The sequence below is a fragment of the Pipistrellus kuhlii genome, unplaced genomic scaffold (assembly GCF_014108245.1).
Source record: "Pipistrellus kuhlii isolate mPipKuh1 unplaced genomic scaffold, mPipKuh1.p scaffold_m20_p_57, whole genome shotgun sequence".
Taxonomy (NCBI): Eukaryota; Metazoa; Chordata; class Mammalia; order Chiroptera; family Vespertilionidae; genus Pipistrellus; species Pipistrellus kuhlii.
This window is the reverse complement of record NW_023425559.1, coordinates 1,064,270-1,092,080: the sequence shown is the minus strand read 5'-3', so window position 1 is coordinate 1,092,080 and position 27,811 is coordinate 1,064,270. Positions and strand designations below refer to the sequence as shown.

General features: G+C 69.7%; 6 protein-coding genes across 11 annotated transcripts; 3 read left to right on the top strand and 3 right to left on the bottom strand.

The window, feature by feature from the left end:
• Positions 1-304: 304 nt before the first annotated feature.
• Positions 305-7,392, bottom strand: TPRN (taperin). Its single transcript, XM_036416837.2, is given in 5 exon segments — positions 305-718; positions 806-912; positions 1,004-1,259; positions 5,544-6,425; positions 6,427-7,392. Coding segments are annotated over 5 exon segments (2,208 nt in total). The 5' UTR covers positions 7,327-7,392; the 3' UTR covers positions 305-655.
• A 2,223-nt stretch (positions 7,393-9,615) lies between these two features.
• TMEM203 (transmembrane protein 203) lies at positions 9,616-10,957 on the bottom strand. The gene has a single exon (XM_036416970.2). The coding sequence runs from the start codon at positions 10,955-10,957 to the stop codon at positions 10,547-10,549; it is 411 nt and encodes a 136-aa protein (XP_036272863.1). The 3' UTR covers positions 9,616-10,546.
• Positions 10,958-11,169: 212 nt separating this feature from the next.
• On the top strand, positions 11,170-18,277 carry NDOR1 (NADPH dependent diflavin oxidoreductase 1). Of its 5 annotated transcripts, XM_036416851.2 has the most exons (15): positions 11,170-11,290; positions 11,335-11,478; positions 11,984-12,012; positions 14,391-14,488; positions 15,145-15,243; positions 15,363-15,464; positions 15,559-15,768; positions 15,962-16,083; positions 16,239-16,459; positions 16,543-16,650; positions 16,810-16,924; positions 17,009-17,155; positions 17,232-17,350; positions 17,435-17,529; positions 17,810-18,277. In XM_036416851.2, exons 1-15 carry the CDS (start codon positions 11,176-11,178, stop codon positions 17,952-17,954), a joined length of 1,869 nt encoding a protein of 622 aa, XP_036272744.1. In that variant the 5' UTR covers positions 11,170-11,175; the 3' UTR covers positions 17,955-18,277. The 5 variants fall into 5 exon arrangements, with proteins under 5 accessions (XP_036272744.1, XP_045429835.1, XP_045429832.1 ...); XM_045573879.1 differs by having other exon boundaries at positions 11,176-11,478; positions 11,935-12,012; positions 17,216-17,350; XM_045573878.1 differs by having other exon boundaries at positions 11,226-11,478; positions 11,935-12,012.
• A 24-nt stretch (positions 18,278-18,301) lies between these two features.
• On the top strand, positions 18,302-20,039 carry LOC118707090 (basic proline-rich protein). Its single transcript, XM_036416993.2, has 2 exons — positions 18,302-18,346; positions 18,711-20,039. Exons 1-2 carry the CDS (start codon positions 18,302-18,304, stop codon positions 19,716-19,718), a joined length of 1,053 nt encoding a protein of 350 aa, XP_036272886.1. The 3' UTR covers positions 19,719-20,039.
• Positions 20,040-20,929: 890 nt separating this feature from the next.
• Positions 20,930-22,695, bottom strand: RNF208 (ring finger protein 208). The gene is made up of 2 exons (XM_036416951.2): positions 22,570-22,695; positions 20,930-22,407 (listed from the first exon to the last, which is right to left on the bottom strand). Exon 2 carries the CDS (start codon positions 21,861-21,863, stop codon positions 21,081-21,083), a length of 783 nt encoding a protein of 260 aa, XP_036272844.1. The 5' UTR covers positions 21,864-22,407; positions 22,570-22,695; the 3' UTR covers positions 20,930-21,080.
• Positions 22,696-25,165: 2,470 nt separating this feature from the next.
• CYSRT1 (cysteine rich tail 1) lies at positions 25,166-27,798 on the top strand. 2 transcript variants are annotated; one of them, XM_036416969.2, is made up of 3 exons: positions 25,166-25,594; positions 25,795-25,980; positions 26,032-27,798. In XM_036416969.2, the coding sequence occupies exons 2-3, from the start codon at positions 25,803-25,805 to the stop codon at positions 26,256-26,258; spliced, it is 405 nt and encodes a 134-aa protein (XP_036272862.1). In that variant the 5' UTR covers positions 25,166-25,594; positions 25,795-25,802; the 3' UTR covers positions 26,259-27,798. The 2 variants fall into 2 exon arrangements, with proteins under 2 accessions (XP_036272862.1, XP_036272860.1); XM_036416967.2 differs by having other exon boundaries at positions 25,795-27,798.
• The last annotated feature ends 13 nt before the right edge of the window (positions 27,799-27,811 follow it).

Here is a 27,811-nt window from a genome sequence, read left to right as displayed (position 1 = left end):
CCCCTGCCCTGCCCTTGGTCCCTTCACACCCAACACCCACAGCACCCACTCTGCCACGCGCCGTCCAGGCCCCAGGGCAGTTCCAGCCGCTGTGCCAGTGCTGGTGGCAGGGGCTGCCCCAGAGAGACGCACAGGGTGCTGGGAAGGCAACGGGCTGTGGGGGGTGAGAAGCAGCACTGAGGTGTGGGGGTGCCCCCCTCCCGCAGAGGTCCAAGCTGGGCCCCATCACAGCCCAGTGGGCTCCTCCACTGCCAGCACCTCGCGCCCTGCACACCCGCTCAGGCCAAGGACCACGCGAGGAGGGGCTGGTCCAGTGCTGTTTATTGAGTCCATCAGAGGGAGGAACAGGCTTCCGTTCATCACAGGCTGAGCTCAGACACGGGGTGCGGGGGGCTGAGGGGGCCTGGAGTCCTGCAGGGGATGGGCAGCTGAGTCAGTCCTTGGCCCTGGGCACACCCAGCGTCACTGGGCATGGCTGCCAGCAGGACCCTGCCCCCAAATCGCGGCTGCAGAGCGAGACCCCCAGGGAAGGCGTGGCCCCTGGTGGCCCAGGCTCAGGCCTGGAGCAGCAGCATGGTTTGGAGGCCCCAGGAAAGGGGTGGGCTTCGGGGGAGCAGAGCTGGCAGGGCAGAAGGGGATCCTGGTGGGACCGGCGTCAGAAGTACAGGGCTGGCTCGCTGCGGAAGTCGGAGAGGTCGTTGTGGCTGGCGGGGGTGAGCTGAGGGGTAAGAAGGCGGTCAGTGGGGCAGCCAGGCCTAGGAACCTGCCTCCACCCAGTGCTGGGCACCCTCCCTGCCCCACTCACCATGACCTCCTTCATCGAGGGCTCCACCTCCCTTGGGGCCTGTGCCAGAGGCTGCTCCTGCCACTTGCTGAAGGCCGCGGAGTGCTTGGGCGTGTAGCTGGACAAGCCTGCAGGCCAAGGGCACACGTGGACGTGAACGCGTGGGCATGCGGCCCAGGCTACCGACTGGGCTGTCCACCTGGTCAGGCGGGCACTTACCTGAGCTGCCATCTGGCAGGCGAGGGCTGTCGGGCGCCACGCTGTTCACGAAGGTGGCTCGGGGCAGGAAGAGCGCAAAGGGCTTCTCCACCGCCCCGTTCAAGCCAGAGCCATCCTCCTCCTCCTCCTCCTCCTCCTCCTCTTCCTCGGCCGCCTCCTCGCCCTCGGCCTCCGCCGGGGCCTCCTGCACCAGGGAGCTCTCGGATGGGTACTCAAACGTGGTGTGCAGGCTCTTGTCATTGAAGGAGATCTTCATCTGGGGGCAGAAGGCACATCAGGCAGGGCCTGCGCCGGCCACCACGATGCCGGCCACCAGGTCCTCCGCGGGACCCCGTGGCCTCCAGGGGCACAGGGGGCTGTCAGACCTGAGCTGGGCAGGACACGCCATCAGCCCTTCAGAGGCTGGGGAGGGGCTGCCTCTCCGAGAAGACCTCCACCCGAGCTCTGCAGGCCCCAGGCCCTGGGTCACATCACCCCAGTGACTCCCCACCCTCCAGGGACAGGCCCAGCCAGCACCCTCGGGGTCTCCAGAAGCCTCAGAGGCAGCTCAAAGGGTCAGAGGGAACCTCAGAGCAGAGCGCTGGCCACACCTCCTCCCCCTGCTGGCTCGCACAGGAGCAGAGTCCAGATCAGGCGGCGCTGGGCCCCACCTCCTCAGCTCCTGCTGCCGGCTGGGCCTCTCCAGAGCAGGTTCAGCACGTCCAGCCTGCTGGGCCCCTGGACGGCGCTGCCCACCCAGCTCGGCAGGGACCACCAGGGCTGCCGGAGGTGCAAAGCCAGGTGCCTGCCACAGGCCAGCATGGGAAAGCAGCCCCAAGGGCCGTCACCCATTCAGACTGAGGAGGCGCCCGTCAAGGCTGCACCTGTCCTCCCTGCCCCTTCACAGGCTCCAGGATTCACGTTGGAGCCGAAAGCCCCCGGCCTGCTGGGCTCCGCGGGTGGGCCCCGCGGTAATGAATACTCGGCCACGCGCCCGCAGCAGATGGAAGCAGCCCTGCTGGAACTCGAAATATTAAACTCCCAGGCACAGGACACCAGCAGCCAGCTCAGGTTCCTCCTCCTCCCCTGGAAGGAGCCGGAGCCGGAGCCGGCCCAGCACAGAGCCATGGGCCCAGGGACAGGACAGGCGGGGCCCAGGCCGCAGGCAGGACCACCAGCGTTCATGGCCAGACACACACTCTGGCCGGCACCCGCCCGCCCACCCAGCTCTGGGCTCCCCCCTCAGCCCGGCCCACACAGACACTGCTGGGCAAGTCCAGGCCTGGCCCCTGCCCCTCGTCCCAGCTACCCACAGGCAGGGGTAGGGCAGGAGCAGCTGCCGTCAGGCAGAGCTGGGAGCGAGATGGCTGCTGCTGTCCCCGGGAGCCAAGGGCAAGGCCTGGCACAGGTGGTCAGCAGAGCCCACAGGTGTCCACCCGGCCAGTTGGCTTGGAGATGGGGCCACTGGCCCTCGGAGCCCCAAGCAGGATGGCTTCCCCTCCCCTACACCCCAGGGGGAACAGGGCTCCCAGTCACCCCAGGAACATGGCATTGTCTCTGAGACCCGGAGTCCTCCAGCCCATCCCCCTGCGAAGACACAGGGAGGGCCGGCCGGATCAGCATGCCCTCATCAGTGCACATGACTGGCTCCTAGGGAGGGGGGCTGGGCGCAAGCCGGCTGGAGCCTGGCACAGCCGGCCGGCGGGTGGGGGCGGGGCAGTCCCCAGGATCCGCACCAGCCCCCCCCCCCCCCCCCCCCCGCCCCGTGCCCGTCCTCAGGTCACAGGATGCCCCGTGACTCACACTGGGGCCACCCCAGACGCTGGGCAGGCAGAGGGCGGGAGGGCTGGCACTTGCACACACCCAGTCACCTGTCTCTGGGGACTTTGCCGACGCGCAGCCAGCAGGTGGGTCCCGGCTCACCCCCCCTCCCACTCTCACTGGGCCTTTGTGCCCCTGGCCCCGCCCACCCACGCAAGGCAACTGGGACTCTGGGCTGACTGGGCTCAACCAGCTCCAGCTGGGATGAGGCCCCACCCTCACTCTCCACACCTGTTGGCCCCACTTCCACCCAGTCCAAGCTCTGACCCCCCAGGCAGACCCCCTGCGGGCGGGGCGCGGGGGTGGGGGGAGCTGAGCAGGGTCCAGACCTGTCCCCGGGTCTGGGTTCTAGGGCGACCTTGGGGGCACCTGCAGGAAGCTGGGGGGTAGGCGCCCGCTCTGGGCAGATGAGAGGCGAGGCCAGGCACCTGGTACCCGCCCCACAGGACAGGAGGGTGCGGCCCCACCCTGGCAGGGAGGTGGTGGCGGAGGTGCCTCGGCCGTGCCAGTGGGTTGGGAGTTGGGGTTGGGGTCACCAGCATGGGGGGAGGGCAGAGGACCAGCAGGCCAGCAGGGGAGGCGCTGAGAGAGCGCAGAGGAGGGAAGGAGCCACAGGCCGGAGCCCGGCCCCTCACAAAGGGAGGCCCAGAGGGATCCCCTGGGAGGCGGTTGGAGGCTCAGGCAGCCCCACCCAGTGGCCGGGGCGGCAGGTGAGGGATCAGGGCCGCAGCAGCCACCCCAGGTCCCCGGGGAGAGCGATAGAGCATCTGTGATTCTGAGCGATAACTAAGTGGGGAGGTGTGCCCGCCAGGAAGGCCTCCCGGAGCACCGGCGGAGCCCTGGGAAGCACACAGGGCACAGCACTCTCCAGGGCGGTGCCAGCCGGGGGCAGGCTCCCCGAACCCGTGGCCCCGACAGCCCCCGGGGGACCCCGAACCTGCCTGGAAACGGCACCAGCACCTCCTGCACTGCCCAGGGTGGCAGCCCCTCAGGGGTCAGAGAAGTGTGGTCACTTCAATGTCCTCTGGGCCGGCAGCCCACCGAGTCCCACAGGAATGAGGGAGCAGGTGCTGGGTGGTCGGTGAGGTCAAGGCCAGGGCCCAGGGCCTGGGGGGCCCCAGGGACCAGACAGAAGAGAGAGGGGCAGCCCGAGGCTGACGGAGTGCTCTAAAGGGCTGGGCAGCCCCACACCCCACCCCACCCCACCCTCCATTTGTCTGGTCCGTCCTGGGCAGGGCAGCTGGTGCATCCCAGGCAGGAAGTTGCTGCCAGCAGGTTGCACTGCTCTGGCCAGGCCCCAGCCAGGCCGCCTGGTCACGCCAGGCATCGTCCATCTGGACCCAGGACCCTCAGGATGGCCCGGAGCCCAGAACAGCTTTCTCCCATCACTTTCCCTGCCCTGCTGGCCCTCGGCCCCGCCCTGAGTGACCCCAGCTCAGTGCTCAGCTGGGGGAGGGGGGCAGAACAGGCTGGAGCCTGCAGCCTCCCAGTTCCAGGAAGGAGCCAGGCTCCCACTGGGACAGGGCCCACCCAGTGAGCCCAGTGACCTCACGGTCATTACGGGCGGAGCATTATCACTTCCAGTTCCCGGCCTCACGGGGAGTGGAGGTCAAGGGTCAGAAAGCAAACGAGGGAGGGGCAGACGAGGGCCTGCAAGTTGGGGTGGGGCTGGCGGCCATGGCTACTGGGTGGATGGGGCGGCTGAAATAAGAGCAGGGAGGGGAAGGGGAAGGGGAAGAGCAGGGAGGGGAAGGGCGAGGGGAAGGGGGCGGATTATGGCGGGTGGCCCCAAAGACAAGGCCAGGCTGGGCGGGCAGCACTTGGGGAGCCGGCGTGGCTGCCTGACCCAGCAGTGGGAGCTGGCAGGAGCACAGATGCCCTCACCAGGGGAGGGGGAGGATGGCACCAGGAGGAGAGGCGGTGCCAAGGCCACTCCAGGGCAGGAAGTCAGAAGGAAGGAAACAGGAGGAGGTGGTGTGTCCGGGAAACTGAGGCTGGAGCAGAGGTGGCCTCAGGGCCCAGGACCCCAGCAGCTAAGGGAGGGGCCCTCGGTTCGATGAAGGGCACCGGCCTGCTGCCCGCCGGGGGTCACGGGAGCTGGCCTGGAATTCGCCTCGGGCCGATGCAGGCGATAGAGCGGCCAGACCAGAAGAATCTGAGGAACGTAGTCCTGTGCCCGCAGGGTTCCGGGCCACCAGGCAGGGCCAGGCTAGGGAGGGAGGCTCCCGCCGGCACCTGGGTCTCTGCCCCCAGCCCCTCCCCAGCAAGGCGGGGTGTCCTGTCCTTCCCCAGCATCACACCCCAGAGGCAAGCTAAGCCTGGCACCCACGGAGCTCCAGACGCACTCTCACTAGACCAGGTCCGACTGCTGCCCCTTCCCCCTGCCGTCCTGGCACTCGCTGCCTGAGCCGGCGGGGAGTCTAGGCGGTCATGCAGGACGCCCCCGCAGTCACCCGGGGACCAGGTGAAGCCACAGGCTCACACTTTTGTCCAAACGGCCTCAGGGAGACAGCCCTGCCGGCCAATTCCAGGCAAAGCCTCCAAAGCCGACACAGGTGCTGCTGGCCCGCCCTCCACACCAGCCTGCCCAGGCCGAGCAGCGATCGGTGCCCACAGCCCCTGGTTCACGGGGCCCTGCGGGGGCCAGGTCAGGGGCCCCCAGCCCCAGCTCCCCTGTCCCCCGAAGCAGCCCCTCCCAGGCCAGGGGTCCTCCAGGCCGGGCACCCGGCCCACCACGCACCTTCTTCCTGGAGGAGCCGGCCTTGGTGAGGCAGGACTTCTGCAGGGCCAGGTAGCCGCCGATGACCTCGATCTCGTGCGCCGTGGGGTAGCGCTTCTTCGGCGCGGTCCCCAGGCCGCGCTCCCCCTCCGCTTCCTCAGCCTCGGGGGGCCCCGGCTCCCCGCCGGCCTGCAGGGCCCCGGGCTTCCGCTTGGGCACCACCGTGAAGGTGCTGCCGCCCTGGTGCAGGCGCTCCGACGGGCGGTGCTGGGGAGGCACGCCGGCCCCCGGGCAGGGCAGTTTGGCTTCTTGGGGGGCCTCGTCGTCGGAGTCCACCTCGTCGATGAAGGTGACGGGGAGCCCCGGCCGCCCAGGCTCCCCGCCGTTCTTGGCCACGCCGGGACCCCCCGAGCCCTGGAAAGGCTCGGCTTCGGCGGCCGCCGGGAGGGAGGGGGGCGGCGAGGACGGCCGCTGCCACCGAGCCGCCTGGTCCACGAGGGCAGTGGCCGGCCGGGGGCAGGCCCCCTCCTGGGCCCTCCAGGGGCCCCTCTCTTGGGCGGGTGCGCCGGCAGCCCCGGCCGCCAGCTGGGCTCCGCGCTGCGGACGCTGGGAGGCCCCGGCAGCCGGTCCCGCTGGCAGCCTCGCAGGCTGCCTCCCTGGGGGCGGAGGGGCCCCGGCCGCCTTGCGCTTGGGGACGAACACGAAGGAGTTCCGGGAGTTCGCGCGGAGGCTGGCCAGGGCCCGGGCCTGCAGGTCCCCCGCGGGAATCGCGTCCATGTCTGGCTTGGAGGCCGGCCGGATCTCGAAGGAGTCGTTGGCGCTGGTGGCCGAGGAGACCCAGTGGCGCTGGCTGGGAGTGGCACTGGCGGGGCTGGGCCTGGGCAAGGCCGGGGGCGAGGCGGGACGTGGCACTGGGGGTCCGGGGGCTGGAGGGCGGGTGGGCGGGAGGCTCCCCCGACTCCACCTTTGGCTTGTGCCCGCCGGGCCCAGGGCCGGAGCCCGCGAAGCCGTTGGCAGCGCCGGCCGGGGGCTTCGGGGCGGCGGGCCCGTTGGGGAGCGGGCGAGCGCCCGGCCCGCGGTGCAGGCCCCGAGGGTGGACGGTGAACGAGTTGCTGCCGGTCTTCTGCACGAAGTCGCTGCGCCGGGCGCCGGGCCCCGGGCCGCGCCGCTCGGGCTCCGGGCAGGCGGAGCGCTCGGCCAGGCGCGGGGCGGCCGGGCCGAGGCCGGGCTGCTGGGGCGGCGGCGGCGGCGGGCGGCCGCGCTCCGGGCTCCCGCGGCGGCGCGGCGCGGCCGGCGGGTCGAACTTCTGGAGCAGCCGGCTGACGCGGCCGGGCGACGGCGGCGCCTCGTACACCAGCACCTCGGCGGCGCGGATGCGGGCGGCCAGGCCGGCGGCGGGGTCGCGGGCGGCGGGCGGGAAGCCGGGCAGCGACTCGATGATGAGGATGTTGTCGGCGCGGATGGTGCGCACGCCCGGCACCCGGCAGTACAGCTCCAGGAGCTGCTGCACCGGCCGCGCCCCCGCCGCGCCGGCGCCCGCGCCCGCGCCCCCGCCGCGCCGCGCGCCGCGCCGCCGCTCCGACTCGAGCCGCATGAACGGGTTCTCACTCAGCGGGCCCAGGCTGTCGGCCAGCACCAGCCGCTCGCCCGCCGGCTCCGCGGGTCCCGCCGCGTCCGCCGCGGGCCCCGGCGCCGAGCCCCCGCTCAGGGCCGCCAGCTTGGCCCGCTTCCGCTCCAGGATCTCCCGCTTCCAGGCGGGCATCCCGGCGCGGGGCCCCGGGCCCGGCCGCCCCAGGCCGGCCATGCTGCGGAGCGGCCGCCCGAGCCAGCGCGCGCTGGGAACTGCGGCCGCCGCCCGCCGGTAGCCCTCGCGCAGCGGCCACGCCCACTCCCGCGGCCGCCGCCCATTGGAGAAAGGCGTTCTGAGACCCGCCCCACGCCCGGCGTCTCCACCTATGACAGGAAAGGATGGCTAGCCGAGCGGATTGGAGAAGGCTCTCTCTGACCCCGCCTCCCCGAGGACCTCATTGGATAACCTCGGCCGCCGCCGCTGGCTGCCATTGGAGAAGGCCCCTTTGAACACGCCCCTGACACCTCGCGATGCTCATTGGCGGCCCTCACTTCCGCCTCTGCGCCCCGCCCTGGATGCCCTGGGGGTGGGGCCTGGCGGGGGCGGGGTCCCGGCGGGGCGGTAGTTGGACCCCGGCGCCCAGAGTCGCGGATGACCTTGGCCAGGCGGCCAGGTAACTTCCTCTGGTGCCAGGGCCCAACCCAGCCCGCCTACTCCCCCCTGGGAGCGCGGGGGAGGGAGGACCTGCCCAGGACCCGTAGGCTATCCCCGCTCCTGTGGGCGATGCTCGGGCTGCACACCAGTCCCTCCCAGGCCATGCCTGCCCACCTGCGACACTTAGCGGAGACGCTATGCCGGGACCCCACAGTGCTGAGGAATGGCCCCGAGGGTGGTCGGTGAACGAGTTGCTGCCTGGCTTTGCCGGCCCCAGAACCTGACTGTGTTGCTCAGACAGGTGGAGGCTCTGTGCCACACTTGGCCATCCAGGAGTATGGAAGCTGCGAGGAGGCACCAAAGCTGAGATTCCTCCCCGTACACAAGCAGGCCCACGCTCTCTAACGCCCCAAGAGCCACAAAAGCCAGGCCCTGGGTCCCACCCTGCTACCTCCCCAAGCTACTACTGAACTTCCCTCACCCGAGGCTGCTGGGTCCCACCGACCCTGAAGACACAGCCCCCGCCCTCGTGCCATGAGAAAGCAGATTCCCCTGTGGGCTGCCCAGTGCCCACCACATTCTTTTAGGTCCCCGGGACTCGGGAGAAGGGGGACCTGGGGAGCACTGACACAGATGCCGCCCGCAGTCAGCAGCAGTCGCTCAGGCACGACACTGCCCGCCACAGACTGGTCTCTCAGGGAGGGAGTTCCGAGGGAGCGGGAGCGGGGCAGGCTTCAGCCGAGGGCTCTTCTCCGCTTCTGATGCCGCGGCGGTAAGTCGCCTTCCAAAGGAAGTGAACCTTATTATTCTTGTCACTTCTACAGCAACCCAACTCCCTGATTCTGAACTAACAAAATAAAACAGGCAACCTAAAAATAACATCCATCCGAAACTCACTCCAGTCCTAGGTAGCTTGGCTCAGTGGAAAGAGCGTTGGTCTGGGGACGGAAGGGTCCCAGGTTCAATTCTGGTCAAGGGCATGTACTTAGGCAGCCAACTGGATCCCTTGCCTTGATGAGGGCATGTGCTAAGGCAACCAATCGATCTCTCTTTCTCTCCCTAAAAATCAATGGAAAAATACCTGCAGGTGGGGATTAACAAACAAGGAGACTCACTCCAAACGTTCAGCTTATATTTGGCTTTGGCACAAGTGACGCCATGCCTGGGTGGGAAACATGTCTGTAGCTGCGGTTCAGACCAGACCGAGCCAGTCTCCAGCTCAAGCATCTCCATGGCCATGCAGCACACGTACGCCCTCAGCCAAAGGTCACAAAGCTGCTGGGCTAGAACGAGGCCCACAGACCTGTTCCATGCAGGAAATATCCTAACCCACTGGTCCTCACCGGGGGCGGTGTTTCTCCCAGAGACCTGGCAATGCCTGCCACACTTTTGGGTGTCACCAATGAGACGCCACTGGCATCTATAGAGTCAAGGCTGGGGATGCTGCTCCACAGTCTCCACTGCTCAGGAGAGCCCTCCTGGAACAAAGAACGATCTTACCCAGAAGACCGCGTACATGGCAGGTACACTGGCTTTCTGTCATTCTTCTGTTTCCTCACCCCTTTCAAGATTAGGGCACAAAAAAACAGGCCTCAGGCCATAACCTGTGACCCCCGCTCTACGGTGTCAGCAGGGTCCACAAAGACCACACGCTGGCCGATGCCAAGGCCTGGAGGCCACACAAACTACTCACTAGGATCTCAGCATGGCCTTACCCCATGCCTTCGTGCGGCTCCCAAGGCATGCAGTAGGAATTCTTGGGGGGAAACCTTCCCCCTCCACCATGAGGCTCCCTCAGGTGCCAGCCCTCCTACAGCCTCAGCTCTGCCACCAACTGCCGCGCCCAATGGGTCAGGCAAACCACGGCGCTTCAGCAAAACATTCTATTTTATTTTCTTATCTCAGCAAATGTTCTCAAATGTTCTCATCCGGCACCTGAATGGTACCAAACCAAAGCCCTCAGGCCAACAAATGGGAGCCGAGACCCTCTGCGAGCTTCCGGCTGCAGGTCTCAATGCCTCTGAGCATCAGAGCACCTTCCCCTTTCTGGTCCCTTAGTGAGGTCTATACATATCTCAGGTGCGCTCACGGTGCTGGCCACCAGGTGGCGGACAAGTCCTCACCCCGCAACCTGCTGGGACCGGAAGCCCAGCAGAGTCTGGAACACAAAGTTCTTTTCTCAGGTGCCAGGGCTCCAGACAGGGAGGGTCCTGATCATGCTTATTCGACACCGTCCTGGGTGCCTTGGCTGGAATGAAGGAAGGGCCACCTCTCTCCCCAGCGGCGGGGGGAGGAGATACCAGCTGCTTTACACTTGTTAGAGCTCAGACACCTAAGGCAGCCTTGTCTGGGTTAATGGGACCATGAGCTCTGAGGTCAGTGATGCCGGCTGACTTCGCAGCCGGAGCATAAAGGAAACTTTCCCAGGATCCATGAGAATACTGAGCCCGCTAGGACATTTTGCTTCTATGCCGTTTCCAGCTGCCAGAGGAGTTCAGGCCTGTCATGCTTGGGTCCATCGCAAGATTTCAATGCAGATGCGCTATTCAAAGGAAACAACAGGAAATAGATTTTAAGCATCAAGGATTTTTCATCCCTGCTGAGGGAACAGTTTCAGACATGGCCGGCCTAGAGAAAAGGGAGCACTCCGCAGGGTACAAGTTGCAGTTGCTTTCAGACCCAGACTTCTCGTCCAGGGCGGTGGGAGACTGCGCCCTCACACTTCCGGGGTGGTCCTCAGCTCTGGGCCCAGCACTCTGGCTGTGGAGAGCGAGCTCCCTCTCCGGCCCCCTCTGCGAGGCTAGTTGACCCGGCAGGCGCGGATCATGAGCAGCTGCAGGAGAATGAAGACGGGAGACGTGATGAGGCCGAACCAGAGCTCCCGAGCCTGCTCCACCAGCTTCTGGCACAACAACATCTCGAACACGAACTTGAGGCTGAGAACCGTGAGGATCCAGAAGAGGCGGAGCACGGCCAGCCGCTTCTCCCCGTCCTGGAAGAGACGCACCGACACGATGGTGGTGAAGTAGGTGCTGAGCCCGTCAGCGGCGAAGAAGGGCACGAACACGTTCCACCAGGAGAGGCCGGGGGCCAGGCCGTCCACGCGCAGCGCCAGCAGCACGGAGAACACCAGCAGGGCCAGCAGGTGCACGAAGATCTCGAAGGTGGCGAAGCCCAGCCACTGCACCAGCTCCCGGAGCGAGAAGAGCATCGCGCCGGCGGAGCGCGGGCCCGGGCCCCGCCGAGCGTCTCACCCGCCGGGCCGCGCCTCCCCTCCCCGCGGGCCTCGCCAGGCGCCCGCCGCTGCGGACGACGGGCGACGAGCGGCCCGCCTGCCCCGTTCCTCGGCCCCGGCGCGTCGCCGATCCCCCGACCCCGGCCCGGGACCCAGCACAGGCCGCCAGCGGACGCCCGGCTCGCTCGGACGCCATGCCCCGCTGGACGCAGCCCCAGCGCGTCACTTCCGGGCGACGCCGGAAGCCGGAAGTCAGAGTCTTTCCCGGCCGCCTGGGCTCTCGGGGCAACTTGTGGGTCGTGTTGCCGGGCGCAGGGGTCCCCTCACGCCGTCACGCCGCCCCCCTCCACCACCGCCACCCGATGCCGAGCCCACGGCTCCTGGTGCTGTTCGGCAGCCAGACGGGCACGGCCGAGGATGTGGCGGAGCGGCTGGGCCGCGAGGCCCGGCGTCGGCGTCTCGATTGCCGGGTGCAAGCCCTGGACTCCTACCCGGTGGTGAGGGCTCCCTGGGCCTCGGCGGGGAGCCCGGGCTGCCTGGGCGCCGGCCCCCTGAGCCCTCGGCCCCAGGGCGTCGGGTTTGGTCCGAGAGGACCCTCCTGTTAGGGAGGATTTGGGGGACCGGAAGCCGTGTGGAGGAGGGGCGGGGGCTCCCAGGGGAGAAGGGGGGCCGGGGCCCGCGGGTCTCCCCTTGTAACCGTGCCCCGCCAGCAGGGCACGATCAGGGCTAGGAATTGAGCTGTGAAGCCAGTGACCACATGTCCACCCTCATGGGGCCAAGCACAACGCAGAAGCAGCAGGTTTCACAGGCAGGGACAGTGCCAGGAAGCACAGGCCGCCGGGGAAAGAGCCAGATGTGGTGGGGGCAGCAGGAAGCGCTGTCTGTCCCAACCCGGGCGGAGGGATGCCCGGTCATCACAGCCCGAGGCCTTACACGTGTGTCTTTCTGTTGAGGTGAATCTGATTAATGAGCCCCTGGTGGTATTTGTTTGTGCAACTACAGGCCAAGGAGACCCCCCTGACAACATGAAGGTAAGGCTGCCACGGCGGCTGTGTGTGCTCAGGCGGGAGATCCCTGCCCTGGACCTCACCCCCTCGTCATTGTGTGGGGGGCAGGGTCTGAGAAGCACAGTGAGCCCGAGCCCTTTGGCAGTGCTGTGGGCGGCGGCAGCTGTGGGTGTGAGAGGAGCTGGGGTTCTGGTTTCCTCCCAATAAACTCCTCCAGGCACCACGGCTCCCCCTCCCGCTGTTCCGGGGCGTGTGAAGTGACAGTCACATTCCTGTTCTAGTGAAACTACCACTTGGGGGGGGTGGGCAGGATGTAGGAGAGCAAGGACAGTGGGGGGGATGGGGAGGCCTACCCAGCACGGGCAAGAGACTAAAGGTGGATGGGTCCCCGAGAGTTTAAGGAAGACTCGACAGGACACAGAAGCAAACGGATTTCAAAGATGAGAAAGAAGGCGGTGGGATCAAGACAGGGATTCAGGCTCGGGTACAGGAGGGATGGTTGTCGCACCCAGGGAAAGGGACCAGTGAGGCCCTGTGCCTGGGACCGTGCAGGTGGAGGTGGGAGGTGGCCCGGGAGCTCCAACCAGGCCCGGGTGGGGCAGGTGTTGGAGATGCCGCAGTGGGAAGCTGAGGAAGGAAGCCCCGCTCCGGCCCCCCAGGACAGGCTGTCAGCACCTCGGTCCAGCAGAAGAGGGAATGTAGGGTCTCCACGCACAAGAGGAGCCTTCAGAGGAAGGTGTCTGCTCAGGCCGCAGGGAAATGACGAGAGAAAGCTGAGGCCTCCCGTGGGGCTTATCAGCGAAGGACCGGTGACCTTGGGGTGGGGAGAGGCTGGATAAGGGTCACTGGCTACTGAGAGGGGAGGGAGTCTTTTAGGAACTTTGGCGTTAATGCAGAAAGGCTTCTGGCTGTGCTGGGGCTGAGGGGTTAGAATAGGGGTGTCGAACTCAATCAGAGAAGGGGCCAAAATCTAAAATCCAGCCTAAATCGCAGGCCGAATGGTTTACTGAACAGTCATAAAGTGTCATTGTGATGGAAACGCGGTGCGGGCCACATTGCAAGACCTGGCGGGATGGATTTGGCCCGCGGGCCTTGTGTTTGACACATGTGGGTTAGAAGGAAGGAACTATAAGATGGGAGAGGCCCGGGCCAGTGGATATGCTGGTGGGGTCAATGGCTGGAGACTAAAGAACAAGAGGGGGTGGGTCTGATGTGGGAGCTCGGGGTCTCCAGGACCCCAGCGCAGGGTCTCCTCAGACAGAGAAGGCAGGTTGGCAGGATCAAAGGCAGGTCCAGGCTCAGGCTTTTCTGTCAGCTTTTTCCTCCTTTTTTTTTAATATATCTTATTGACTTTTTACAGAGAGGAAGGGACAGGGATAGAGAGTTACAAACATCGATGAGAGAAAAACATGGATCAGCTGCCTCCTGCACACCTCCCACTGGGGATGTGCCCGCAACCAAGGTACATGCCCTTGACTGGAATCGAACCTGGGACCTTTCAGTCTACAGGCTGACGCTCTATCCACTGAGCCACACTGGTCAGGGCTCTGTCAGCCTCTTAAATACAAACAGACCACGGAGCCAGCGCCCGCCGCAGGGACCGCCCTGTGAGAGGCGGCCAAGGGCAGCGAAGAGCCGTCGGCGTGCTCCCCGCAGCGGGAAACGGGCCGGCCACAGGGGAGACGCCCGCGGCAGTGACACTGGGAGGTTGACAGGATAAAGTTGAGACATTCTTCCAAAAGGAACAAAAGATAAGATGTTAGAACTCGGTTCCTTCCCGGGGCCTGGGCTGAGGAGGTAGCGGAAGGCGCCAGGGAAGGTTACTCCTTGTCCCAGCACACGCACACGTCCTGTGGGGGTCACCGGGGACAGCAGCTCCTCAGCAGTGACCCCCCCGCCCGCTCAGAGCTCAGGTCCGTGTGGCGGGCCCGGGTCAGCACGGCTGGAGGTGCTGGCAGGCTGAGCCCCAGGCAGCTCTGCAGACCCTGGGCCTCGCCCTCGCAGCTCCTGCTCGGCTCAGCCACCAGGAGGGGCCCCAGAGGAAGGAAGGTGCTGCCGAGGGGGCAGGTGGGGGCGGACTCGGCCCAGAGCTGCGCTGTGGAGGCCCAGAGCCCCCCACCCCCAGGGACCCCGGGGATGGGGGGCTCTTGGTGTGGAGGAGCAGGCCCTCCCTCCAGCCTGGACTAAATAGGCTGCAGTGCCAGCCTCCCCCCCACACACACACCCCGGCAGTGCCTCGCAGTCCCTGCCTCTCCCGAGTGCCTCGCCTCTGCGATGGGATGAACATGGAAGGCGGTCTGTTAGCAACTGGGGGAGCGGGCCCTGGGGAGGCCGGGACCCGCCCTCCGGCCTGTCTGGGCTCGGTGCCGAGCGGGTCCTGACTCACATCTCTGGGGTCTCAGAGCTTCTGGAGGTTCCTGTTCCGGAAGAATCTGCTGCCCGCCTCCCTCTGCCAGGTGGCCTTCGCCGTCGTGGGCCTCGGGGACTCCTCCTACGCCAAGTGAGTGGGCGCCAGGCTGCGGCGGGGGCTTGCGAGGTGTCCGGGGGAGGGGCCGGTGCCCCAGCCTCCAGGGGCTCCCCAGTGGGTGCCTCTGTGGGTGGGCAGGGGGTCCAGGCCGGGCACCCCAGGGGACTTCCCGCTGACGCCCGCCAGCGCCAGGTATTCACAGGCCCCGGGACAGCCGCTCTCGCCCCGCTTCACAGAAACGTGTGGTGAGGTGCTCGGCTCGTTTCAAACCGTGCAGAGGCCCGCGGGGTGGGCACTGGGAGCCAAGGGCCCAGGCCAGGAGCCAGTGGCCACCACCTCCCCTCCATGTCCCTCCGCGTCCTCACGACCACCTGGGTCCTCGCAGAGGGCCGTGGCTGCACGCAGCATCAGGTCACGGGCGTCAGAACCCTGGCCGCCCAGCGGGTCAGGGCTGAGGGGCCACGCCCAAAGACGGGCGCGTGAGATAGGGCACGCTCACTGGAGGGAGGGAGAAAACTGGTGACTGGCCCTCGTGCTCACAGCGTCCCCGGGACGGCTCCTTCCGGGCTGCACTGGCCAGACCACCTGGGAGATGGGGAGACGTGGGGCTGCCCTCTGCCCTGCATGGCTGGCTGCGCCCTCTCCTCGCCTCCCGCCCAGCGCCCGTAGCAGCCTCCCTCTCTGCTCAGGTTCAACTTTGTGGCCAAGAAGCTGCACCGGCGGCTGCTGCAGCTAGGGGGCACCGCGCTGCTGCCGGTCTGTCTGGGCGACGACCAGCACGAGCTGGGGTGAGCTAGGGCTGGGGTGGGCGTGGGGCTGGGGTGAGGGTGGAGCTGGGGTGGGTGTGGGGCGGGAGCGAGCGCCTGGGGCCAGCCCTGAGCAGCCCGCACTGCGCTGCCCTCTCCAGGCCCGATGGCGCCATCGACCCCTGGCTGCACTCGCTGTGGGAGAAGGTGCTGGGGCTGCACCCCGTGCCCCCTGGCCTCGGCGTGATCCCCCCTGGAGTCCCGTGAGTGGCTTTGGTTCGGGGCCGCGGGCGCACCGAGCGGCTGGCCACCGCCCCCCGGGCCTCGCCTGCGGGTCTGACGGGCGCCCCTCCACAGCTTGCCTTCCAAGTTCACCCTGCAGTTCGTTCAGGAGGCCTCTGGGCCCTGCCTCTCGGAGCAGCACGCGGCCCAGGCCGACCCCCCGAGCCCCCCCTCAGAGCGGCGGCCCTTCCTGGCGCCCATGGTCACCAACCAGCGGGTCACCGGCCCCTCCCACTTCCAGGACGTGCGTCTCATCGAGTTCGACATCTCGGACTCGGGCATCAGGTGAGGATCCGTCTGGGCACCGGCCAGGCCACGGAGAGGGCCTGGTCCCCCCAGAGCCTCAGCAGGCAGATGGCGGCCGGCGGCGGCGGGCACCTCGGTCCCAGGGCCCAGCCCCCCCGGAACCAGCCCTCGTCTTCTGTGTCCACCTCCATCCGAGTCCCCAGCTCCCGCCCCCCTCCGTGGCTTCCCACAGCTTCGTGGCCGGCGACGTGGTGCTGATCCCGCCCGAGAACACAGCCCTGCACGTGCAGCTCTTCTGCCAGGCGCTGGGCCTGGACCCCGACCAGCACTTCACGCTGCAGCCGCGGGAGCCGGGTGAGTGCGGGCCGCGGCCTCCCCTGCCCCCACTTTCACCCCCACCCCCACCCCAACCCTCACCCGGCCCCGCCCCCCCCTCAACCCCACCCCCCTCCCCCCGCTGTGCCCTGGCCCCGGCCGGCCCCGGCCCACCGCCTCCTCTCCTGCTCCAGGTGCTGCCCGCCCCGCGCGGCTGCCCCAGCCCTGCTCCGTGCGGCACCTCGTGGCCCGGCACCTGGACATCGCCGGCGTGCCGCGGCGCTCCTTCTTCGAGCTGCTGGCCTGCCTGTCGCCCCACGCGCTGGAGCGGGAGAAGCTGCTGGAGTTCAGCTCGGCGGCCGGCCAGGAGGCCCTGCACCAGTACTGCAGCCGGCCCCGCAGGACCGCCCTGGAGGTGCGGGCGGCGGGCGGGGGCCGGGGGGGCCGGGGGGCCGTGGCAGCCGGGCCGAGCTGCCCACTGAGGCCGTGTCTGCGCAGGTGCTGTGTGACTTCCCGCACACGGCGGCAGCCATCCCCCCAGACTACCTGCTGGACCTCATCCCCCCGATCCGGCCGCGCGCCTTTTCCATCGCCTCCTCTCTGCTGGTGAGCGGCCGCCCGGGCCGCCCTCCCCTCTCCCAGGCTCGCCCTCCCCTCCCCCAGGCTCGCCCTCCCCTCTCCCAGGCTCGCCCTCCGAGGCCAGGTTCCAATGGGGGGCAGGTGCCACCTTCCCGTCCCCACCAACCCACGCCCCCCCCCCCCAAGGCTCACCCCACGAGGCTGCAGGTGCTGGTGGCCGTGGTGCAGTACCAGACTCGCCTCAAGGAGCCCCGCCGGGGCCTCTGCTCCTCCTGGCTGGCGTCGCTGGACCCTGGGCAAGGTGCCCTCCGCGCTCCGGCAGGTGGGGGTTCGGGCGAGGGCCCTGGCCCTCCAGCCACGTCATGCCGCCTTCCTCCCCCCGCAGGCCCGGTCCGGGTGCCCCTGTGGGTGCGGCCCGGGGCCCTGAGCTTCCCACAGGAGCCCAGCACCCCGGTGATCATGGTGGGGCCCGGCACCGGCGTGGCCCCCTTCCGAGCCGCCGTCCAGGAGCGAGTGGCCCGGGGCCAGACAGGTGAGCGGGCGGGCGGGCGGGCGTGCGGGCGGCTGGGCCTGTTTCAGGTCCAGGCTCGAGGCCCCTCCGTCCCCAGGGAACCTCCTGTTCTTCGGCTGCCGCTGGCGGGACCAGGACTTCTACTGGGAGGCCGAGTGGCGGGAGCTGGAGAAGAGGGGCTGCCTGACCCTGGTCACGGCCTTCTCCCGGGAGCAGGTGGGTGTGCGGAGGGCGGGCGGGGCGGGCAGGGCGGGGCGGGGCGGGGTGCTCACCCTCCCTCCTGTGTCCGGCGCCCCGCAGGAGCGGAAGGTGTATGTGCAGCACCGGCTCCGGGAGCGAGGGCCGCTGGTGTGGGAGCTGCTGGACCACCAAGGCGCCTGCTTCTTCCTGGCGGGGTGAGCCGGGGCGGGAGCCGGGGAGGGGGGCCAGGGGCGGGGGGAGCTCGGGAGCAGGGAGCCGGGGAGGGGGGCCAGGGACGGGGGGAGCTCGGGAGCAGGGAGCCGGGGAGGGTGGCCAGGGGCGGTGGGAGCCCGGGGCGGGAGCAGGGGAGGGGGGCCAGGGGCGGGGGGAGCCTGGGTGCAGGGGGAGCCAGGTGCAGGGTGAGCCAGGTTGTGGGGCCGAGCACCAGCCCTCGGGCACCAGGCAGCACTGAGCCCGGGCTGCCTGTCTCCCCAGCAACGCCAAGGACATGCCCGCAGCAGTGTCTGAAGCCCTGGTCTCCGTCTTCCGGGAGGAGGGTGGGCTCTCGGACCCAGAGGCAGCCGCCTACCTGGCCCAGCTGCAGCGGACCCTGCGCTTCCAGACCGAGACGTGGGCCTGAGGAGCTGTGCGCGGGGACCCTCAGGCTGCCCTGCCTGACCCCACGTGGCGACGGCCCGCTCCCTGTGTGGCCACATGCATCCGGGGCCTGCACTCAGCCGCCGTCCCTGGCTCCAGCCGGCCTTCCTTACTGGCTCCGAGTTAGGTCCTGCTCAGGAGCACCCAGAAGGCACCCTAGCCTGACAGGCATCAGGGGGCCCCCCCGGACAACCCCCCTGCCTGGTGGCGCACCGGCCCCAGTTCCCGGGCCTGGGGGGCTGTCACCATCCTCGCCTGGCTGCAGGAAGACTCAGCAATAAACGCCGGCTCAGGTGTTGCTTCTGACCTGTTTGTTCTCATGCTGTTCCGATGCCTCGGGTGGGCCTACAGCTCCTGACCGAGACAGCGCCCCTGGTGGGGACACAGCCGTGCTCAGCACCGGCTCAGCACCCCGGTGGGAACACTTGGGTGTCTGATTCTCGCCCGGTGGGGGTGGCTGCTGGCCCACCTTGTCCAAGCTCTGACAGGGGGTGGGGGGCAGTCTGGAGAGACCCGAAGGAAGGGTGTGGGGGGTGCCCTGCTAGGCGGGTAAAGGCCATTCCTTCAGCCAGGGAGCAGCAGCCTGAGGCCCAGGAGGAAGGGGGTGTGGCCAGGAGGGGGCGGGCAGGCGCTGTCACCACCTGGGATGGGCCTTCCCGGCCAAGGAAATTCCTGTTGGGGCAGTTGGGCAGGCGGCCCGGGGCCCATCTAAGTCAGGTGCTGCCCGGAGTCGCGGTAGCTGTGCGGCTCCGGCGGACCCAGCGGGGCAGCCTGTGGCCCAGGAGCGGCTGAAGCTGGCACGGTGCTGAGGCCACGGGAGTTCACTTCCCATCGGGGCGAGGAGCCAGAGGAGGCCGTGGCTGCTGCAAGGTCAGTGCCAGACGCTGGCCCAGCCCGAGGGCCAGTGACCTTCACAGCCCTACCGCCCACTGCCGCCCTGGGGTCCCGTCCCCCCGGTCCTGACTCCTGCCCCGGGGCCCCTCCTCATGGCCCCGCTGACCTTAGCTCGGGGCTCCCCAGTCCGCCCTCGGCATGCCCGGGGCCTGAGCGCCTGGACCCGCTGTGCCAGGTGCCGGCAGAGGAGAGGCCGGACGGCCAGGCCCTCGGGAGCCCTGGGGGTGCCAGGTGTCTGGACAGCGAGCCCCTGCTGGGGACCACAGCGGCAGCCCCCCCCTGGGCTGGGCCCACAGGGGAGGAGGAGGAAGAGGAGGAGGAGGAGTGTCCCATCTGCACAGAGCCCTACGGGCCCGCTGGGCACCGCCTGGCCCTGCTGAACTGTGGCCACGGCCTGTGCTCGGGCTGCTTGCAGCAGCTGCTGGGCTCGGCCCCCAGCGCCGACCTGGGCCGCGTGCGCTGCCCGCTGTGCCGCCAGAAGACGCCCATGCTGGAGTGGGCGATCTGCCGGCTGCAGGAGGAGCTGCTGCAGGCCGACGGGCCCCCGCGGCCCCCGAGCCCGGCGCCCCCCGCCCCACCCCGCCGGGGCCCGGGGCCCTGGGCCTCCCTGGAGCACCGCTACCAACTGCGCTTCCTGGCGGGGCCCGTGGGCGTCCAGGGCTGCCTGCCCTTCCTGCCCTGCCCGCCCTGCCTGGGCGCCTGGCTGTGGGCGCTGCGGGAGCGGGGGCCCTGCGCCCGCCGCCTGGCGCTGCTGGGCCTGCTGGGCCTCGAGCTGCTGGGGCTGCTGCTGGTCTTCACGCCTCTCATGCTGCTGGGGCTGCTGTTCATGCTGCTGGACCGCGCCGGCCACTGAGCGCCCGAGCGGGCCCGTGCCTCCGCCCGCACCGCCCGAGGCGCTGATGGCCACGTCCTGCAGGCCTGGTGCGCGGGGCCGCGCCTGGAGGAGCACCTTGCCCTGAGCCTGGTGACCAAGGCTGACCGGGCCTGGCCTTCGATCATGACCCAAGCTGGGCCCAGCTCACCCAGGAGCCTCTGTGCAGCCCCTGACTCTGAACCACTGCTGTCAGACAGTGCCCGCGGCGCCCAAGGACAGGCTGGAAGGTTCGTGGCAGGGCCCCAGCTCCCCTCGGGGACAGGCACCACCCGGCGTGTCTGAGGCTCAGAGGACATCGTGACCGGCCGCCTCACCTTGGAGGGTGGGCCTGGGAGGGGCTGCCGGCGCCCCACCCCCTCCTGCCCGTGTCCCAGGTCAGGGCCCACGTGTGTCCCTGAAGGTCGGGGCGGCCGAGAGGAGAGGCCCTCGCTCTGCAAACTCAACCCACGAGGGGCCTCCCCGCCAGCCAGCGGGGGACCCAGGGGCACCACGCGTGGCCAGGGCGGGCACATGCCCCTGAGCTACGAGGGACAGAGGCCAGCCTGGCCTTGATGCCGGAGCGCAGAGCTGAGCCCCTGCCTGCGGCAGCCCACGTCACCAAGCCGGGGCCTTCACCCGAAGGACAGACCCAGCCAGTCCCGGCACCGCCTCACCGGCCGGCCTCACCAGCTGGGCACACGCTGTGCCAGCCCAGGAGACGTGTCTCAATAAACAGCAGCAGCCGCTGGAACCACTGCTCCAGTGCTGTCCTCCCTGTGCCCTTGTCCCGTCCAGCGGCCCTGCTCTGCCTGCCCCGCGTCCTTCCCAGACCATCGGCCAGAAGTGCTACCCCCGTCACACTGACCCGGAGCCTTCCCACACGACCTCGGAGGGTCAGACGGTCCCCCACCCAGCCACCCCACGTCCGGTGGCTCCTGCCCTCTTGGGTCCTCCCTGCCCAGCTGGGTCCATTTGCACACCTGCCTGCACGTCCCTGCCTGGCTCACGCAGGCAGCTGGCTCTGCACAGGTGTGTGATGGTCACACTTAAGTACGCATGTGCGCACACGCACAGCCAGGCCCCGTCACCTGAGCAGCACGCCCGGCCCAGCTTGGCCAGGGAGCGGCTGCCCCCTCCGGGCTGCAGTCCCGGTGCCCACCCTGGCCCGGCGTGGAGGCCAGGCAGCGGCTGCAGGCCAGGGACGAGATGCAAACTTTGGCAGAGTTTTAATGGCAAAGTTGTTGCAGCGACAATGCCACACAGATGGGGGCCAGAAGCGGTGGGGGGTGGGGGGTGGGGGGATGGGGCAGGGCCGGGTCCCGGAAGCAGGCGGCGGCGGGGGCGGCGGGCGGCGGGCGGGCACTACATGATGGAGCAGGCGGACAGCGGGTTCCGCATGTGGCAGGTGCAGGCGGCCCCGCAGTACTGCCGGAAGGTCTGGTAGCAGCTGCCCTCGGGCTCACCCCCCCACTGGCCGCCGGACGGGGCGGTCAGCGCCTCGGGCGGCAGGCGGCTCAGGATGGACGTGTTGACGGCCAGCGCGGCCAGGCCGTAGTCGGTGAAGAGCACAGTCTCGCGGCGGCAGGTGGGGCAGGAGATGAACTTGTACTTGGGGCAGGACTCGTAGAGGATCTGCAGGCACTGCTCGCACACGGAGTGCAGGCAGGACAGCACGCGAGGCCGCCGCTGCGCGGCGTTGTACGTGTGCCCGCAGGTGGGGCACTCCAGGGGCTCCCCGGCGGGGGGCCCGGGGGCCGTGGGGCCCGGCGCCCGCATCACGTACTGGTTCACGAAGACCTCGTCCACGGGCGCCACGCGGGGGAAGCCCAGCTCCGCGCTGCCCTTGCGGGGCCGGCGTGGCAGGGGCGGGGTGCGGGACGCCCCCTCCAGGGCAGGCATGTCCCCCCCACATGCCTGGCTGACGGTGATCTCGGTGTCCGAGGGCCAGGCCCGCTTGGGAGCCAGAGCTGGGGTGGGCCGGGGCGCGGGTGGGAAGCAGGGGGCGGCCGCCTGCAGCTCGGGGAACTTCTCGGGGTGGACGATCTTCATGGCCTCCATCTTGAGGATGACATGGGGGCCCTTCAGGCAGGACATGAGGAGGCCCGGCCGGCCGCTGCCCGCCTCGGGCCCGGGGTCAGCCGGCATCCGGCTGTCTCCGGTCAGACAGGGTGTTAGGGTGGGAGGGGGCGTTGGGTGGGGCCGGGGGGGAGGAGCAGGGGCAGCATCCTGGTCCCGCCAGGCCTGGTGGGGACCCCAGCCTCCCCGAGGACTCTTGGGGGCGACTGGCGAGAGCTGGGGGGGCAGGGCCCCTCCCGGTGGCCACAGCGGCTTCTCTGGTCCAGTCCGAGGAGGAGGAGGAGGAGGAGGAGGAAGGGGTGGGGGGGCGGGAGGCAGGCAGGGCGGGCAGAGGGGGGCGGGAGGCTGCCTGGGGCTGCAGGTCCGGCCCAGGGCCTCACCCAGGGTCTCGGGCTGCGGGGGCCGGCGAGGGGCTTTGGGGCGGGCTCTCCGTGCGGCCGAGGTCAGCAGTGCCCGGGCCGGGCCGTCCGGGCAGGCGGGGGCTAGGTGGGCCCCATGGCTCCAGGGCAGGGCGCCCAGGGAAGGCAGGTAGCCGGAGGCCTGGCTGCGGGCGGGCCCGGGCCGCAGGCTCGGCGGTGGCGGGAGCGGGGAGGAGGCCCGGAGCAGGCCCGAGCTGCAGGTGAGAGACGGCGTGAGCACGGCCCGCCCGCGCGCCCTCGCTCCGCACAAAAGGCCGGCGCCGACCTCTGACCCCGACCCTCTCCCCGCGCGGCCCGGCCCCCTCCCCGTCCCGCCCCCGAGGCCGCCGGGCCGCGCGGGGCGCCGCCGCTCTCACCTGCCCCAGCCTGGCGGCCGGCCGCCGCCGCAGAGGTTGTCTCAAAGGCGGCGGCTGCGGGCCCGCGCCCGGCCCGGCGGCTCCGGCGGCTGCGGCGGCTCCGGGCGATGGCGCGGCGGCTCCGGGCGATGGCGCGGCGGCCCCCGGGCGCGGGGAGCGGGGAGCGGGGAGCGGGGAGCGGGCGCGGCGGCGGCGGCAGGTGCGTGCGAGGCGCGGCGCGCTCTGCGGCGGAGGCGCGGGGACCGCAGTGCGCGCGGCGCCCGCCCGCGCCCGCAGCGCCACCCCCGCCTGGGACCCGCGCGGGGTCCGCGGGGCGGGGCCAGCGGCTCCGGGCTGCCCCTCGGTCCGCAGAGGGCCCGGCGCCCGCCCCGGGGTCACCGGCGCCCGCGGGCCGCGTGCGGGTGCCCGTCCCGCCCCGCCCCGCCCCCGGCGCCCCGCCGCGTCCCCGCCTGGCGGACCGGAGCCCGAGCCAAGCCTCTCCGCCGGAGCTCAGGGCCAGAGGGAAAGGAGGGGCCCAGAGGTGACCCCGGAGAGCTGGCTCCCGGGCTCGGCCCTGGGGCCGCCGGCGCCGCCCTCCCGCCCCGGAGCTCAGGGTCTCGGCTCAGGCCCGTGAGCGCCTCGGGGCTCCGGCCCCAGGTGCGCCCGGCACCGGCCAGCGCCGCAGGCTGCGGGCAGGGTGGCCACGGAGGGGCGCAGGGTGGGCAGGCGCCAGAGTGGATGAGGGAGGGCCGGCTGGAAGAAGGCTCCAGGACCAGGGCGGCCGGACAGGTGGGTGGGGAGGCGGACGTGGAAGGTCAAACAGCCGGAAAGACAGCACACACCCACCCAGGGTGCGGTGGCCTCCGCACCCCCAGCAGCACGTGCGGCCGTCACACCGCTGGGTGCGCACCTGGCCCCACCCAGCAGGAAGCCCCATTCCTCTCTGCTCCCTCCCCAGCCAGGCCTCCCTGGTCCCCGGGCCTAGGGGGCCTCCCTGGGTGACGGAGCACAGAGGACGTGTGTTGGGTTCCCCAACCCACAGGGAGGGAACCAGGGCCTGCCTCTGACCGGGACAGCCGTCTCCTCCGTGTGGGCCGGGCTGCACCTGTGTGCGGGCCCTCAGGGCCGCGGAGCCCGGAGCTCGGTGACCCGGAGAGGCAGCCACGTGGGCCCACCGGGCAGGAGGAGAGCCCCTGGCCCTGGGCCGGCCTGTGCGACCTCCGGCCAGGGTCTAGGCCAGGAGCAGGTGGGAGAGGCGGAGGGGCAGGCGGCCTCCAGGGCTCTGGCATGAAGTGGGACCCAGGGAGGCTCTCAGACTGAAACCGGTGTTGCTCAGTGGATAGAGCGTCAGCCTGCGGACTGAAGGGTCCCGGTTCCATTCCGATCAAGGGCATGTACCTTGGTTGAGGGCACGTCCCCCAGTAGGAGGCGTGCAAGAGGCAGCTGATTGATGACTCTCATCGATGTTTCTATCTCTCTCTCTCGCCCTTCCTCTCTATAAAAAATCAATTAAAAATATATATATATCCTCAATATATATATATATTTTTAAAGGGAGGCTCGCGGGCCAGTGGACACGGGGGAGCCCAGCATCAGCCCCGCACCCCCCTACAGACCCGCTGGGCAAGCGCAGCCCAGGCCCCGCCCCCGCCCGAGGCCCCGCCCCCAGGAGCGAGGCCCCGCCCCGTGCAAGCCCCCGCCGGATCCGCGCCTCGTGAGCTCCCGGGACGGCCCAAGGCGGGTTCGGAGCGGTCCGGGCCCGGCAGACCCCGAACCGGGTCTTCAAGGAAGCCCTCGAGCGCGGAGGCTTCTGGGGAATAAAGTTCCCACAGGCCGCCTCGGGCCTGTGGTCGCGCATGCGCCTGGCTGCCTGGCCGCGAGGGGCGGAGCCTGCAGGCGCGGTGGGCGGGGCTTACGGCGCCTGCGCACGGGCCTCCGCTCCGTCCTGGGAAGTTCATGGCTGCGGGACTGTCCCGTGGGATCAGATGCTGCATCGGAAGAGCTCGTGTCCGGACCGGTCAGACCGGCCCCCCGCAGAGGCCACCCGGGTCACCCTGGCCCCTGGGCCACGTCTGAGTTGATCCCGCCCTTCCTGGGGGTTCCCCACGGCCACCAAGCACCGGGGTGACGGGGCCTGGCCGCACCCTACTGCCCCGGGGGGCGCTCGCCAATTCCAGGGTGCACAGTGTGTGCATCTGTTGTCACCCCTGCACACAGCCACCCTGTACGGCAAGTGCGGAGTGCCACCTTCCCATCGGAGGTGGGAGGGTTCAGGGCCCAGGCTGGGCGCTGAGGGGAGACTCCTGGCCCCAGGCGCCTCCCCGCAGAGGGAGCCAGACTGTCACTGGGCGTAGGAAGCGCGTGTCACCAGTTGTCAGATAAGTTTTATCAGCAAAAGTGTGTAAATCGATTTTTTTATCAATGAAAAGGCAAGCCTCTGAGTCGGGCGGCACCTCTTTCCTGCAGGAGGCATTTGGTATTAATGACATCGTGCGCGGGCCACACAAATGACCAGCTTCAGAGCCAGCCTGCTCTGTCCCTCACACGTGTCATTAAGGGCCAGGCCGCACGGCTTCCCGGGCCTCCCACGGCCCACGGGCCCGACATCCCCACCCCTCCACTCGGGCGTCCACGCCTCAAACCGCTCCGGTCTCGACCGGGACAGAGGCTGCGGCTGCCGAAGAGCAGGGGCTCTGAGGGGCACGAGTGAGGCCAGAGCCCCCACACCACCTGCCCTGGGGTCTGAGGCCTGACCCCAGCTCCCCGCCCGGCCTCCCGCCCGGGCCCAGGACGTGCCTGGCGTGTGTCGGGGCTGAGTCACCCTGGCTGGCCGTGCCCCTCTGAGCCCGGGCCGTGGCCACCGCCCACCGGGAAGGAAGGGTGGGTGCCCACTATGCTGGAGGAGCTAGAGCCTCCCGGGAACGTGGGAACCCCGTTTTGAGGCCCGCCCACGGCCCCACCCCTCCCCAGGAGGGAAAAGGCAGCTGCCAGCCGCCGGCTCACAGGCACGGCAGGACCAGAGGACAGACTGCGTTTGCCACTCCAGGTGGGTCCTGGGCCCTCCCTGCCCTGGGGCTCCCCGTAGGGCCAGCTCTGCTGTGCCTCCAGACCCCCCCCCCTCCCAGCTCCCCCAGGGGTCGGCCACTCGGGGCAGCCGGAGACCAGCCCTCACACTGGCTTTCCCCGGGGTGGGCACTTCCCCTCCATGGAGCCAACTGTCTGCTCTGCCCCCCCCGCCCCCGCCAGGCCGGGCCATGGACCCCCATGAGATGGTGGTGAAGAACCCCTACACCCACATCAGCATCCCCCGGGCCCCCCTGCGCCCCGACCTGGAGCAGCAGCTGGAGGCCGCGCACCGCCCCTCGGAGCGGCAGCCGCTGTCTGGGGGTGCCTGCGCCCCGGAGCCCTCCCGCCTGCTGCAGCCCGTGGAGGAGGTCTGGGGGCCCCAGGGGGCAAAGGGCGCCAAGGGGGGCGCCAAAGGGAGCGCCAAGGGGGGCGCCAAGGGGGCCGCCCCCGTCCAGGGCCCGCAGTCCTGGCAGCAGCCTGGCAACCCCTACTGCGTTGGGCAGCGCGGACTGACCTACGCCGGCCGGCCGCCCATCGGGCGCGGCGACGACATCGCCCACCACTGCTGCTGCTGCCCCTGCTGCTCCTGCTGCCACTGCCCGCGCTTCTGCCGCTGCCACAGCTGCTGCTGCGTCGTCTCCTAGCCCGGCCCCCGGGCGGCCGGATCCCGCTCGGGAGCGTGTGGACATTGGAGGTGCCCGCTGGGCCATCGCACAGGTGCCCGCCGCCTCCCCCCCGGGCAGGGACGTGCCAGCGAGCCCAGCCGCTCAGCTCGGCCTCTGGAAAAGAGGCCCTGGACCCCCTCCCTCCAGGCCCGAGCCCGTAATAAAGCAGTGAGCGTCCTCAGGCCATTCCTTTCAGGGGGACCCGGGCTGGAAGGCACTCAGGCCCCTGGCCTGGGGACAGGGAAGCCATGGCCGATTCTGTAACCTGCACTGCGGGACCGGGTCTGCCCTGAGGCTGCCAGGAGGGCCGGAGTGTGACCCCGGCCCTGGCCAGGCCTGGGTTCAGCTGGGAGACGCCTCAGTCTGTAGGTCGGCCAGGGGGCCGTGCATGGGATCTGGGGAGCGGGGCCCCAAGAAAGGCCCCCAAGAGAGGACGCGGCAGAGGGGAAGGGGGGGTGGGCCGGTGCCGGCAGGCTGTCTGTCTGGGACTGGGCGCTCCGGCAGCCAGGACCGAGCCTGCTCCCTCTGAGTCACAGCCCGCCCGCCAGCCACCAGGCATTCTTCCTCCCACCAAACCCCGTTCCTGCACCTGCCCCGGGGCCCCGTCCAGACTCGGGCCTGGGCTTCCTGGAGGAGGCGGGGAGCCCCGTGGAGCCCCTGTCCCCACACACCCCTGCCCCCGGCTGCACGCAGCACAGCATGCCTGTGGGAGGGCGAGGGGGCAGCTCTGCTCGAAGGAAGCCGGCATTGCCTCACCGCGGGTGAGGCCGGGATGCCGGGGCGAGGAGTCAGTGGATGCCGGCACGGAGCGCCCGTGTTTCCGGGCTGGGCCCAGAGCGGAGGGAGGAAGTCGAGCTGGCCCCGCAGGACAGACAGGTCCCGTGCTGGCCCTCCCTGACCCGTGGTGACTGGCCGCCTGGGTGTGGACGGACATGTCACTGGCTGTGACTGTGTCACGGACATGTGACTGTGCAGGAACGCGGGGTGCCCGACTGCCGGCCACTGCCCCCGGCCCGCCCCCTCCCAGGCCGGACCCAGAAACCTGTCCGATCGGTGCCCCCTGCCAAGAGGCTGCACCCTGCCCACGATGGGAGTGAGGGGGCTCTGGCCTTGGGCTTCCCGCCACCGAGGTGGAGGAGCCTTGGGGATCCGGACCGTCTCAGCCCTTCTCTACGCACCCCATTCTGCCGTGTCTGAGGCCCTGGGGCCCTGGCGGTGGTGGGGGCTCTGATGGGTGTCCAGGGCTGACTCTGGGTGGTCCGTGTCTGTGCCAGGACCTCCTTGGGGCCTTTCCAGATGGGCCACCTGCCCCCCCAGGTCGAGGGCCGGGATGAAAACACTGGCCTGACCAACAGGCACCCTCACACTGTGATTGAACTGGGCGGGGCGGGCCTCAGGCTCTGGGCCAGTGCGGCCCCGGCGGGCTTCCTGGAGGAGGCGACAATGGAACGGAGATGAACAGGCCCATCCGGTTAAGACCAGGAGCCGCTCTGGCTGGGAGGGGAGCGTGAGGATGAGGCGGGAGGGAGTCA